The 14,424-nt window shown below is 42.3% G+C and overlaps 1 protein-coding gene across 1 annotated transcript; it reads left to right on the forward strand.

Moving 5' to 3' along the window:
* The first annotated feature begins 11,906 nt into the window (after positions 1-11,906).
* LOC143041760 (uncharacterized) lies at positions 11,907-12,704 on the forward strand. The gene has a single exon (XM_076213785.1). The coding sequence runs from the start codon at positions 11,907-11,909 to the stop codon at positions 12,702-12,704; it is 798 nt and encodes a 265-aa protein (XP_076069900.1).
* Positions 12,705-14,424: the final 1,720 nt, after the last annotated feature.

The following is a 14,424-nucleotide window of genomic DNA, read 5'->3' on the forward strand; positions in this document are numbered from 1 at the left end:
GTGTGTGTGTGTGTGTGTGTGTGTGTGTGTGTGTGTGTGTGTGTGTGTGTGTGTGTGTGTGTGTGTGTGTGTGTGTGTGTGTGTGCGTGTGTGTGTGTGTGTGTGTGTGTGTGTGTGTGTGTGTGTGTGTGTGTGTGTGTGTGTGTGTGTGTGTGTGTGTGTGTGTGTGTGTGTGTGTGTGTGTGTGTGTGTGTGTGTGTGTGAATATATTTGAATTATATCTGTAATACTTAAGAGATATAAGCGTCGTACCAAATCCGCAGGAACGCCGAAAATAGACGGGGGAGTGAAATTTTATAAATTACACATAGAGAGGATTTTGTAGGTTGTAATGACCATTAGCGTCCTCTCATGCCGAACCGTTAGTGGATATACATTATGAATAGCCGATGAAGATAGGGGAAAATGTTAATAGTTCAAAGTTAGTGGGGAAAAAATCGGACATTTAGCAGCTTACCTTGATTGGTAAGGATGGTGACTGGAGATAGTTATCTTTAGAAATAGAAACCGTGTAATATCTTTCTTTATATTGAGTTATATTCGGTATACAAAGAGGATTTGTGATTAGTAGTTGATGTGAGAGCGTATTATGACTAACGTTTCCCTTGATTGGTAAGGATGTTGATTGAAGATAGTTATCATTTAAAATAGAAACTGTGTAATATCTTTCTTTAAATTGAGTTGCATTCGGGATACAAAGAGGATTTGTGATTAGTAGGTGATGTGAGAATTAAACCAATAATTAAGAAGAGAAGGGAACTGAAAGTGATGGGGTCGACAGTGGCGGTAGCTAGGGATGAACCGAGTGAACAGACAACACACTTCCGAAGAAACTACAAGCCTGAGTGCAAGATAAGTCTACGGGTGTAAGGATACACCATTCCACAGTGACCGCAACCACAACCACGCGTATGCTGAATCCAAGGGACGACAAGACGAGGAACGAGGAGTCCATAACCCTACGAACAACTACTACTACGAGTGAACGAGGTACAGCGAGCTACAAGGAACGAGGGGATGAGCCAACAACAGCAACAAGCACCAGTGAACAAGGACTGACGAGGGACGACGAGGCTGACGTACGTGGAGGCAGTCAATTCAAATCGACTTTAAAAACACTGAAGGTATGACTACTAACACTAATGTATTAAGACACGAGGTTTACACCTCAAATATCAATATTCCCAAACTCACAGGTGATGAAAACACCTTGGGAGTTAATAGGTTCCTTAGTTTGGTTGATACATTAATTGTAAGCAAAAATATACATACATATACCAAGGCTTTTCCCCCTTACAAGGGGGGTAGCCAAAAAGAAAAAGACATAAAAACCATTCCCACACACTCCATCCCTAAATACATTCCACTCCCCTGCACACTCCCTCTTATCTTGGCACCTCCTGGATCACGGGTCATCCCTGCACCTTGTCCACTGCCCTGGGTCAGAGGCAGTGTCGCAAGACACAGCACACCCACAGCAAGGCCGCTTCATTAAATCGATTACTCCCCTCTCCGTCCCCCCATGCAAAAAAGGAGAAGACGGGGAAAGATCTCTTCGGGCTGCGTCAAATTTTTCTCACACATACAACGTCACCCCCATCCCCCCGCCCATTCCACCTCATGCATCACAATATCATCTATATACAACCATTCTCCATTCACCCCTGTCTTCTGTCCTCTCCCGTCCTTCCTCAACAGACATTCCCCTCTTCACCAAAGCCTCCTTCACCCCATCCATCCATCTCATCCTAGGACGCACCTTAATGTTCACTCCCTCCGCATCTGCCTCCCATACCTCTTTCTTCACTCATTCTTTCCATGTGTTCAAACCATCCCAATACTCTTTCATCAACCCTATCTCCCAACTCCCTCACTAACCCTGTTCTCCTCCTCACCTCCTCATTTCTCACTCTTTCCAGCATAGTAACCCCTATCATACTTCTAAGACACTTCATCTCAAACACATTCAAACTCCTTCTCTCTTCCTCTCTAATGTTCCATGTTTCTGCCCCATACAGTGCTGTTGGCACAATCACTCCTTCATATAACCTCCTTTTAGCATCCATTCCCAAATGTCTATTCCTTATTACACTTTTTAATCCACCAATGCATTTACTCACTTCTCTCAATCTACATTCTACCTCCACCTCCACTCCTCCCTTTTCTGCCATATTTGCTATCCACTTCCTCCAGTCGCTCTCCCTTAATGCTTACTTCTAGTCTGCTGCCCCTTTCACCCCTTGTACATCTCATCACCTTACTTTTACCCACTTTTTTTCAACTTTCTTCTATCACACACTCTCCCAAACTCTGTCACCAACTTCCTCAATCCCTCCTCTGATCCTGCTACAAGCGCAGTGTCGTCCGCAAACAACAGCTGGCTCACCTCCCACTTTTCTCCATTTTCTTTAAACATCTCCAATCCCTATCCAACCATCCTTGTATTTACTTCTCGTACCACCCCATCCATGTATAAGTTAAACACTCAGGGTGACATACACATCCCTGATGAAGTCCCACCTTTACCTCGAACCACTCACTCTCTCCATTTCTAATCCTGACACATGCTCTACTACTATAGTGAAAACTCTTAACAGCTCCTAGCTTTCCTCCTAACCCGTATATCTGCAAAAACTCCCACATTGCCTTCCTGTCTACCCTATCATAAGCCTTTTCCAGATCCATAAAAGACCAAAAAAACGTCCTTACCTTTTCCTACAGTTTTCTCACATATCTGTCTTACCACAAAATCTGATCTACACAACCTCTACCCGTCCTAAATCCACACTGTTCCTCACCAATTACTCCTTCTGTTCCTCTCCTAATCCTCTCAATCAAGATCCTCCCATAAGCCTTCCCAACTATACTTAACAAGCTAATCCTTCTGAAACTACTACATTCACACTTGTCCCCCTTTTCCCTTGTAAAGTGGAACTATACAGGCACTCCTCCAGTCCTCCAGCACTCTACCCTCTCTCCAGCAAACATTAAATAGCCTCACCAGGAAAGTCCACCATAATTGTACCTCCTTTTTTTTTTAAACATTCTGCATGGCATCCATCCAGACCTGGTGCCTTACCTGCTCTCATCATCCTAACAACTACCTTCACTTCATCCTTCCTTATTTCTCCTCCATTTTCCTCACTCATCACTCTCATTTTCTTAGCACTTCCCACTGCAGCTATCTTTCCCTCCCTATCCTCCTTCACGTTTAACAACTCCTTAAAATACTCTGCCCGCCTTCCCCTTATTGCCTTCTCTTCCATTATCATCTCTCCATCTGCACCTTTTACTTTTTCTTCTCTACTTGATTCGCCTCCTCTTCCTCTCTTAATTTCTTTCCAAAACATCTTTTTATTACTTTCAAAGTTTTCTGTCATACTCTTACCCCATTTCACATCTACTCTCCTCTTTGCCTCCTTTACCTTGTGCTCTACTTCTCTTCTCTTTTCTTTGTACCTCTCATATGACTCCCTCGTCCTATTTTATAACCAATTTGTGAAAGCTCACTTCTTCTCCTCTACAACCTTCTTTGTTTCCTCATCCCACCATTCACGACCCTTCCTTCTATTTCCTCCCGTCCCTCTTGTTCCACACACCATCTTTGCACACTTTGTGACTCCCTCCTTGAACCATCCCCATTTCCCCTCCACTCCTAGCTCTACTCTATTCTTCACTCCCTCTCACTCCTCTTTCAGCTTCTTCTTGTGCGCATTCTCCTTTTACTTTTCATTTAAAGAGTTCACTCTAAGCAACTCCTTACCTTTTGTCCTTTTCATCTTTCTCCATCTATCCTCCACTCTCAACTTACCTTCCACCAAAAAATTATGTTATTCACCCACTCTCTCTCCTTAGCACATGTGCATCCTTAACTCTTCCTATTATACTCATATCTACCACTACATAGCCCATTAACGCTCTATCTACCACCCTTCCATCCACCACCCTCTCCCATGTGTACATATGCTTGACTTTCTTCCGAAACACTGTATTTGCTATCATCAACCCTCTTTCTAGACATCTCCACCATCAACTCTCCACTACGATTCTTTCCTGAAACTCCACATTTCCCAACCACTCCGTCAATTGGTTCATTTCCTACCCTAGCATGGTCTTCCAGTACTACTACATTGACGTTCCTCCCTAATCCCTCATTTAAATCTATCCCAAAACCCTTCCTTTCTTTTACACTCTTCTCACTCTTCTCCTTCCATTCCACTACACGTTTACTTATATCTTCACTTATTAGTATAGCCACCCCTTCTCTCCCTCGCTCTCTCTTCACTCCTGATAACCTCCCAATGACACTCCCAAACTCACACTCGCCCTTCCCTCTCAACTTTGTTTCACTCAAAGCCAACACATCCATCTTTCTTCTCACAAACATACTACCTATCTCTTCCCTTTTACTTTCATCTGTACCACATCCACACACATTAAAAGATCCAAACCTTAGGGTGCTGGTTGGAAAACTCCTAGACCCTCTTATGCCTTTACTTTTTTTTAGGAATGTCCCCTGTGGGGCTACAGGGAGAAGGATGCCTGGTCCCAATCGCCGTCCCGTTTTTCTCGCCTCTTACGATCCAAGTGGAAATACTTGGTAATATAACAGATGAAAAAAGGAAAATAGACATCTTAAAAGAGAATGTAGATCCTGAAAAGGGTAGAGCTAGCCTTATAATAAATTTCCAGCAAATAGAAGATATCAACCAATATGAAGCTTATAAGAAGGCATTCATTAAACATTTTCTGTCAAAGTGTGATCAGGATCAAATCAGGTCTTTGGTTAGAGTTATAAAGAAAATATAAACAAGTGAATCAGACACAGAATACTTAGCAAGGTTAGACAGATGGTCAAAGGACGAATTCTATCTTGAAATATTCAGATTGGATAGAAAGGTCTAGTGATAAAATGAAAGTTTCTCAGGTAATCAAATTAATCACATTTGGCTTGCTAGCAAACAGCTCAGATGAATTAACAGCAGAAAAGCTGTATAAAGATCTCAAGACAACTATGAATTTAGGGAAGTGGATTATCTTCTTCAATGGTATAGTGAACCCAAAGCAATTAGTCCATATGTGATGACAGTGGGACAATAGAAAGAAACTAGGAACTCTAAAAGTGATTATAGAAAAAGAGAATCTGAACATAGAGTTAGAAGTACTTCAAGGGATGCTAGAGTTGTATATTACAATTGTAATACCCGAAACAAAAGGAAAAACCCCAGACACAGAATAAAACAATACTACAGAACTCCCCATAGACATACACACAGTATTGTGTTAGGGATAAGAGTGATTTTTTTTTTTTTTTTTTTTTTTTGTGACAATTACTGATGTAGAAGTCGGTGAATCTGTTGCAAATAGCGATCACAACTTAGTTAGATTCAAACACCTAAAAATTTTTAGAATAGATACTTGTGTTTCTAAAATACCCGATTTCAGTGAAGCTCAGTTCATAGGACTACGTCAGGAGCTTCAGCTTACAGATTGGGAGGCAAAATTAAATGAAAGACCTGTAGATCAGATGTGGGAAATATTTCAAAATACGCTCACTAAGATGATTCATACTTACATTCCTTTTAAGGACAGACGTCCATCAAATCAGGCTCGCCCAAAGTGGCTCGACAAAGAAACCGAAAAAAGTATTGCTAAAAAGAGACAGGCTTATAAGAAATATAAGTACTCGGATGCATCTAATGACTATGAAAGTTATGTATCAATACAGAGAGATTTAAAAAAGACAATAAAAAAAACGACAATACGAAATGAATATCGCTGATAAATCCAAAGAGAATCCCAAAGAATTCTACAGTTACATTACAGATAAAAGGGTTGTTAGGAATCACATTGGTCCACTATTATCTGCTGACGGTCAACTTGAATATTCAAATGAAGGAATGTGTAATATTTTAAACAATTATTTTAGCTCAGTATTCGTAAACGAAACACCTCAAAGTGAGCTCCAAACTGAAACCTGTGAAAAGTCTGGGGTAAACTTACTCACTACGGTGAATATAATAAAAGAAACAATTAAAAGGTGTATAGACAAACTCAAAGTTAATAAAACACCAGGGCCTGACGGTTGGCATCCAAGAATCTTAAAGGAAATGAAAAATGAGATTGTTGTTCCATTAGAAATTATTTTCAAGAAATCCATCATATCCGGAGATGTCCCAGGAGAATGGAAGCTAGCTAACGTTACTCCCATATTCAAAAAAGGTGACAAAAAGAAACCTAATAACTATAGGCCTATAAGTTTGACTTCAATCGTAGGAAAAATAATGGAATCTATCGTCAGAGATGCTATCGAACATCATTTAGAAAGTAACCGATTGATAAATGATAGCCAGCATGGTTTCAGACGGAAACGTTCTTGCGTGACTAACTTACTCGAATTCTACAACACATTTATCTCGAGTTATGACAAAAGAAACAATATAGATTTGATATATCTAGACTTTGCAAAAGCTTTTGATACTGTCCCACACGAAAGACTACTTACTAAATTAGCTTCACACGGAATTAGCTTCACACGGTTGCCTATTAAGTTGGACTAGTAATTGGTTAAATGATCGAAAACAGACAGTTGTTTTAAATGGAAAAAATTCTGGATGGAAAAAAGTTACAAGTGGAGTTCCTCAGGGTTCCGTTCTTGGGCCACTTCTATTTATAGTATATATAAATGACATAGACCATGGACTAAAATCTACTGTTTCCAAATTTGCTGATGATACAAAACTGTGCGGAATGGCAAATGGTCACTTAAATCAGTTAGATATTCAAGAAGATTTAGATAAATTACAGCAATGGTCTGAAAAATGGCTAATGAAATTAAACACAAGTAAATGTAAGATAATGCACATAAGTAAAAATAACAGCAAGTACGATTGCAAGTTATTTGGAAATTCGTTAACAAAATTGAATAGTGAAAAGGATCTCGGCGTAATTATCAGTAACGATCTCAAATCATCCAAGCAGTGTATTTCAGCCTCTGAGAAAGCAAATAATATTCTAGGACTGATTGCGCGATCTTTTGACTTCAAAAGTCCATCACTCATTAACAAGCTATATCAATCGTTAGTTCGTCCACATTTGGAATATGCTGTTTCCGTATGGTCACCGAATCTCATTAAAGACATTGACAGATTGGAAAAAGTACAAGTACAAAGTACAAAGCCACAAAACTGATTCCAAGTATAAAAAATAAATCATACGACAATCGACTAAAACATATGAATCTGTTTTCCCTAAAAAGGCGTAGACTCAGAGGTGACTCGATACAGGTCTTTAAAATTCTAAAGGGAATTGACAACATCAAAAGTGACAAAATTTTCCCACTGAATGAGAATCAGACAAGAAACAATGGTCTCAAACTGTCCGGAAATAGATTCAATTTGGAAGTGGGTAGAAACAACTTGGCCAACCGTGTAGTTAATGGATGGAATAAACTTCCTGTAGAGGCAGTGCAATGTAGTTCAGTTCGAAGCTTTAAAAATCATTTAGATAAACACCTAAGCAAGATGCTGTAATGATTATAATTTATTTTGTTATTTGTTTTTGTTTTGTTATCATTTGTCTGTTCGATTCTCATTTATTATTAGTTATATGTCAATCTATTATTATTTATTATTTACCTGTTTTTTTCTGTGCCTATGCGTTTATTTATGTATTTTATTTGATACTTACATTATTATAGTTTTTATTCATTTATTTATTGTTATTATTAGGACTTTTTTCGCATCCGACCTAGATATGGACCAAAAGGTCTCCTGTCGACATGCTCCGCCTTTGTAATCCTTTGTAGAAGGGTAAAAGAAAACTCCACCATCATAGATAATTGTAAACTGACAATTACAATTGGAAGGACTTCTGTAGGACCTCTCATTACTGGTAGAGAGTTCAATAAACCTATTCAAATATTTATTGATACAGGATCTGTAGTTAATGTTATAACTAGTAGAGTTTTAAACCAATTGAAACCAGGAGTGAAAATCTTGGAACCAATCCATTATTCATTGCAAGGAGTAACTGGAAATCAGTTAAAAACATTAGGTAAGGTTGAACTAGAAATCATGTTATATACAAATGAACATTTGCACATTCTAGTGATAGTTATAGAATATATGTTTCCCCAGGAGATTTATTGATGGGATTTGCAACTATGAGAAAAAAGAACATGGTCATATGTCCTGCTGATTTAGGGATCTTAGCGAAATTACAGTTAATCCCGTTTTTAAATCAACCAGACTTAAGACCAGTGACAGGAATCAAAGAATCCCCAGAAATAGATGTGAGAAATAACATTTATATTTTAGATAACGAGGACAAGCGGTCAAGACCAACAGAAAGTAAAGTCACATATAGTAAACCCAACTCAGATGTTCAAGAACCCAAGAAACTACTAATTCATCAACTACAAATGAAGCCTTGCAAATTGTGGATGGTGGTGTAATAAAGTCGACATTATTACACTCCAGAGCAATTAACAGGATACAAGTGCAGTTGAAAGGAGTCACTGTAGACTCTGAAATTTTAACCATCCCAGAGTCAATTAGATTAAAAATTTTGAAATTGGACTCAGGTATTTATAAGTCAAATAAGAACACGGTAGAAATGTTAGTGATTAGTACTTGGAATATAGACATAGTCTTAAGAAAAGATACACAAATAGAATGTTTCCAAATGTTTACAAAACCCATTAAGATTAATGAGGGTACTGAGGAGGTGGAATTACCATTTTCATCAATCTGTTCAATTCAGGAAGAAACAGAGTTGGGAAAGAAATACAAGAATCAACTAGAACCTACTAGTTGTCCTGGGTTGAATGAAAGCTTAGTTGCTTTGCTCTTGAAGCACAAAAAGCAATTGCTTTGCCGGGGACGCCTTAAGCAAAACAACTGTTTTAAAACATCAGATCAAATTAAAACCAGGGACTCAACCTATCTTTATACCTGCCTACAGAGTACCACAATCTAAATTAGCTCTTGGAACATAAGAATAAAGGAGACTACAAGAGACACCATAAGGCCTACACTAGGCAGCTCCGTATCCATCACCATATGTCATCCCCATCCATAAAGTTGTCTAATCGTTTTTTAAAACAACCGATAGTTTCAGCGCTTACTACATGGTTACTAAGTTTATTCCATTCGTCGAGCACCCTACTAGTAAATCAATTCTTGCCTATTTCCTTTTTTAATCTAAAATTGTCCAGTTTATAACCATTACTGCGAGTCCTACCCTGTTGTTTTATTATGATGACCTTGTTTGTATCACCCTTGTTATAACCTTTGATCCACTTGAACACTTCTATTAGATCACCCCGCACTATGCGTCTTTCCAGAGAGTGTAAGTTAATGTGCCTAACCCTCTCTTCGTAAGGCAAATTTCTGAGTCCATGTATCATTTTGGCCATTCTTCTCTGTACTGATTCTAGTGAATTGATGTCCATTCTGTAGGATGGAGACCAAAACTGTACTGCATAGTCAAGGATAGGTCTAACTATCGCTAGATAGAGTTTAATAATTACCTCTGCACTTCTATTCGTTACCGTCCTAGCAATGAAACCTAATGCTCTGTTACCTTTATTTCTGCCGCTAATGCACTGCTTCCTGGTCCAGACTCACCAGAACTCCCAAGTCCCTCTCGCACTCAGAGTTTTCTAAAAGTTTGTTATCTAAGCTGTATCTATTTTCGGAGTTGTGTAGCCCTACGCTTAACGCGCTACATTTAGAGGTATTGAAGTTCATTTGCCATTTCACCGACCATCTTAACAATTTATTAAGATCATCCTGCAGAATCTCTGCGTCGTCTCCTGACCTAATTAGACGTCCTATTTTAGTGTCGTCCGCAAATTTACTAACATCACTATTTATCCCATCGTCTAAGTCGTTTATATACATAATGAACAACAAGGGCTATGTCATTTCAGGTGATGGCATAAAACCTTCACCAAGGAAACTTGCTGCTATTTTAGAAGGACCTATACCGAGGTCTGTAGGTGAAGTTCAATCATTTTTGGGTCTAGTAACTTATTATTGTAGGTTTGTGAGAAATTTTTCAAGTGTATTAGCACCTCTGTATGATTTACTGAAGAAAGATGCAAAATTTAAGTGGTCTTCTGTTGAAGCAAATGCATCTATTACTGTTAAGGAAGAGTTAGCCAAATCGGATTTACTTGCCAATTTTGATGGTGAGCATTATGTTATTGTTGAGGTAGATGCTTCACCAGTTGGAGTAGGATGTGTGTTAATACAAGAAATTAATGGTTGTTCACGACCAGTTTACTTTGCAAGTAAAAAGCTGTCTGCCGCTGAGCTAAATTATTCTCAGTTGGACAAAGAAGCTCTAGCGTTAGTGTACGCTGTAACTAAGTTTAAGTATTTTTTGCTTGGCCGTAAGTTTGTGATCCGTACAGATCACAAACCTCTACTTGGTTTGTTTGGTAAAGATAAACAGATTCCTGTCAATGCAAATGCAAGAGTACAGCGTTGGGCATTATTGTTATCCCAGTATGATTACAATTTATGTTTTAAGTCTGGTAAAGATAATGTTGTGGCAGATGCCCTGAGCCGCTTGCCTATGTCAGATTCTGTTTTAGACTCACATACACCTGCTGAATATGTGAATATAGTTGAAAATTTGGAAGATCAAAATATTTCCTATGAAAGGGTTAAGGTTATGACAGAGTGACCCTGTTTTGAGTAAAGTGTTTTAATGTGTTAAATTTGGTTGGGTATCTGATCCTGTTATTTCTGAATATGCAGCAGTTAAAGCAGATTTAAGTATATATGAAGATGTGTTGCTATTTAGGAATAGAGTTGTTATACCAGCTGAGTCAAGAGGTAGTGTACTTTCACAGCTGCATGTAGGCCATAATGGTATCAGCGCTATGAAGGCTGAAGCCAGGAATTGGATTTGGTGACCTAAGTTAGACCAAGATATATCAGAGGTTACTAAAGCCTGTTCAATTTGTTTTAAAGAATTTTTAGGCTCTCAGGAAGTTACCTTACCATGGCCTGAGACGGGTAAGTCTTGGTGTAGACTCCATACGGACTATCCAGGTCCAACCAATGAAAATTATTTCTTAATGATTGTAGATTCACACTCGAAATTTATGGATGTTCATGTAACAAAGCCTACAACATCTACAGTAACAATTTCTATGCTGAGAAAAACTTTTTTGTAATTTTGGGTTACCTGACATTGTGGTTTCAGATAATGCTTCATCTTTTGTATCTGAGGAAATGGAGACTTTCTTAAAAAAGAACGGAATTAAACATATGACTCCTGCCCCTTATAACCCATCATCTAATGGTTTGGCTGAGAGGGCTGTAAAACTTTCAAGGAAGAATTAAGTAAATTTAAGGAAGGTGATATACGAACCATAGTCTGTAGATTTTTATACAATATCAGACGTTCAAGCCATTGTTCCACAGGTAAAGCTCCAGCTGAGCTAATGTTTAACAGAAACTTCAGAGGTATTATTGAGAAAATTAAACCACAAAATAAGAAGGAAAGGGTTTTGGAAAAAGAGTGTAAGTTTGAGAAGTCTGAATATAAGATTAATGATGCTGTTTTTGTAAAGAATTATGGCAAAGGTCATTCATGGTTGGAAGGTGTAGGAGTTTTTATTGTGAGAGCTGGCAACTGCGAGTCACGCTCGTAGAGACTACCCCAAGCGCGGGTAGTCAGTCACCCAAGAGCCCTATTGTAAGCAAGCTTAAATAAAAACCTAACATGGCGCAGTGATAATCCTTCCTACGCATCTACGATGACCACTCCCGAGACGCCCTAGGCTCCCTGCCACATCAGGTAGACGGAGGGAAGGAGAAGGCCTCCTAGCACAGGCTCAGACGCTCTTACTGTCCCAGCAGGGAGCCATAGCGGCTTTGCAGCGAAACATGGCGGCGATGGGGACACCAAGCCGCAAGGCCCTTAGCACAGCTGGGTTGGAGAAGTACGACCTGGACATGACTACAGCAGACTTCAGGTCATGGCGTCGGTCCTTGGAAGATTGGATCGAGCTCAACGCTATCGGCGACGGCGACGCCGCGCGCTACATCCGGCTTTTATGTGCCCCAAGGCTCCAAAAGGCGCTCGACGCCAGGTTCCCCAAGGCTCGTTGGGACACCCTTCCCGCTGCCGAGGCCCTGGAGAACGTCAGCAAATTAGTGTTGCGTGCGGCGAACCAGGCAGTACAGTGGTCGGACTTCTTTAGTGTCAAGCAGGCCTCGGGGAAGTCGGTGGGCGATTACTTCACGAAGTGTTCCCAGATGGTGTTAGATTGTGCATTTCAGTGCCCAAGCTGTGACGCGAGTTTAAGTGAATATATGTTAGTGCGAAAGCTCATTGCTGAGTTGCGTGAACCAACCCTAAGACGCGAGGTATTACAGTGCTACGCTCAATTCAAAGAGGTTGACAGCCTCAGATCTTACTGTGTGGCATTTGAAGCAGCTCAGAGGGACGCGCATGATTTCCCGCCAAACCGCCATCCCGAGGCTGCCGCGGGTGATATCATGCACGACGCTGCGAGTGACGACGACGTCCTCGCTGCTGCTGGTCCCGGGAAAGCCCGCCACCGCCCTTGTTGGCACTGCGGTGACCGACACCAGCCCGGTAGGGCAGCTTGCCCGGCAGCAAACGCCACGTGTCTTGCTTGTGGAAAGCTGGGCCACTTCCAGAAAGTGTGCAAAGGGTAAGAAGCCTGCGAAGAAGGACGCTGTGGCCAGTGCTGTGGTAGCGACCGCCGGGGTGATGAGCCAGCCACGGCTACAAGTCATCGTCTCCGGGCCGGATGGCGACACACAGCACTCCACCACAGCCATCGCAGATACAGGCGCGCAGGTATGTGTAGCGGGACCCAAGCTGTTGAAAGCTCTGGGCCTCTCGCCCAGGCAACTTAAGGGACGCACTGGCCTGCGCGACCTCGCCAATATTAACCTACCAACCTTGGGGACCATAACCTGCCACTTTAGCATCCCTGGCCGCTCCACCCAACAGGTGTATTTCGCACGGTCTGTGCGGCAGGTCTATCTGTCCCTCGCCGCCTGCAAGGATCTGGGCCTGGTACACGAAGGCTTTCCGCATCCGCCACTACCGACCATAGCGAGCGTGGGCGGGGGGAGCAGCGACAGCCGGGGTCCGCCACCCAGACCAACAACCATGCCTTTCCCTCCTCTCGAGGAAAACGTGCCGAGGCTACAGGAATGGCTGCTCGGCCACTTCTCGAAATCGTCCTTCGACACCGACAGGTACCCGCTGCCGATCATGGCGGGGCCCCCTCATCATATTCACCTATCACCCGACGCTGTCCCTTATGCCTGCCACACTCCCGCCCCCGTCCCGAAACATTGGGAAGCGGAGGTCAAGCAACAGCTGGATGAGGACGTCCAGAGAGGCGTGATCCGTCCTGTCCCCGTGGGAGAGGCCACAGAGTGGTGTGCTAGGATGGTCGTGGTGGCAAAAAAGTCTGGCAAGCCGCGCCGCACGGTCGACTTCCAGAAACTCAACGCATGCTGCCTACGAGAGACTCACCACACCCCTGCCCCGTTTGACATGGCCTCTGGGGTCCCGGCACACTCCTACAAAACCGTGGCAGATGCGCACTGGGGATTCCACCAGGTGGAATTGGACGAGGAGAGCAGGCGCCTCACTACGTTTATCACACCGTGGGGCAGGTACCAGTATTGCCGGACGCCCATGGGACACTGCGCAGCGGGGGATGCATATACCAAAAGATTCGACGACGCCATCATCGACCTGCCGCGAAAATACAAGTGCGTGGATGACACAATCCTCTATGACGCAGGCATAGAAGAAGCCTTCTGGCATGCCTACGACTTTTTGGAAGTATGTGCCAAGGCTGGAGTGACACTAAAGCCGGAGAAATTTCGCTTCTGCCAGAGGGAGGTCGACTTCGCTGGCTACCACTTGGATTGGGACACATACAAACCGACTACAGAGCGCCTTACTGCCATCAGGGACTTTAAGATGCCAGAAAAACCGTCCATCACAAACGTGCGCTCCTGGTTTGGCTTTGTGAACCAACTGGCGCCCTTCCTGGCCACTGCCCCTCTTATGGCGCCCTTCAGGGATCTGCTGAAAAAACCAGCAGGTAAGGTTGTCTACTGGGACGAGTGTCTCCAGAATAGATTCACACAAGCCAAAGAGATCATCTGTCAGCTAGCCAAACAGGGGTTAGCATACTACGACATGACCCGACCTACCATCGCCATCACGGACTGGTGCAAGGACGGCATCTGGTTCATGGTGATGCAGTGGTACTGCTCATGCCCGCCAGCCATTGCTCCACACTGCTGCAAGGGAGGCTGGCACCTGGCATTATGCAGTAGCCGGCACCTCACCCCGGGCGAGACGGGATATGCACCTGTGGAGGGGGAGGCTTTGGCAGAAGTATGG

The sequence above is a fragment of the Oratosquilla oratoria genome, chromosome 32, assembly GCF_046742065.1.
Source record: "Oratosquilla oratoria isolate Oo_2021 chromosome 32, ASM4674206v1, whole genome shotgun sequence".
Lineage (NCBI taxonomy): Eukaryota > Metazoa > Arthropoda > Malacostraca > Stomatopoda > Squillidae > Oratosquilla > Oratosquilla oratoria.

Bases quoted from the DNA above. Each gene is read 5' to 3' on its own strand.
- LOC143041760 (XM_076213785.1), top strand. From the start codon at position 11,907: ATGGCGGCGATGGGGACACCAAGCCGCAAGGCCCTTAGCACAGCTGGG.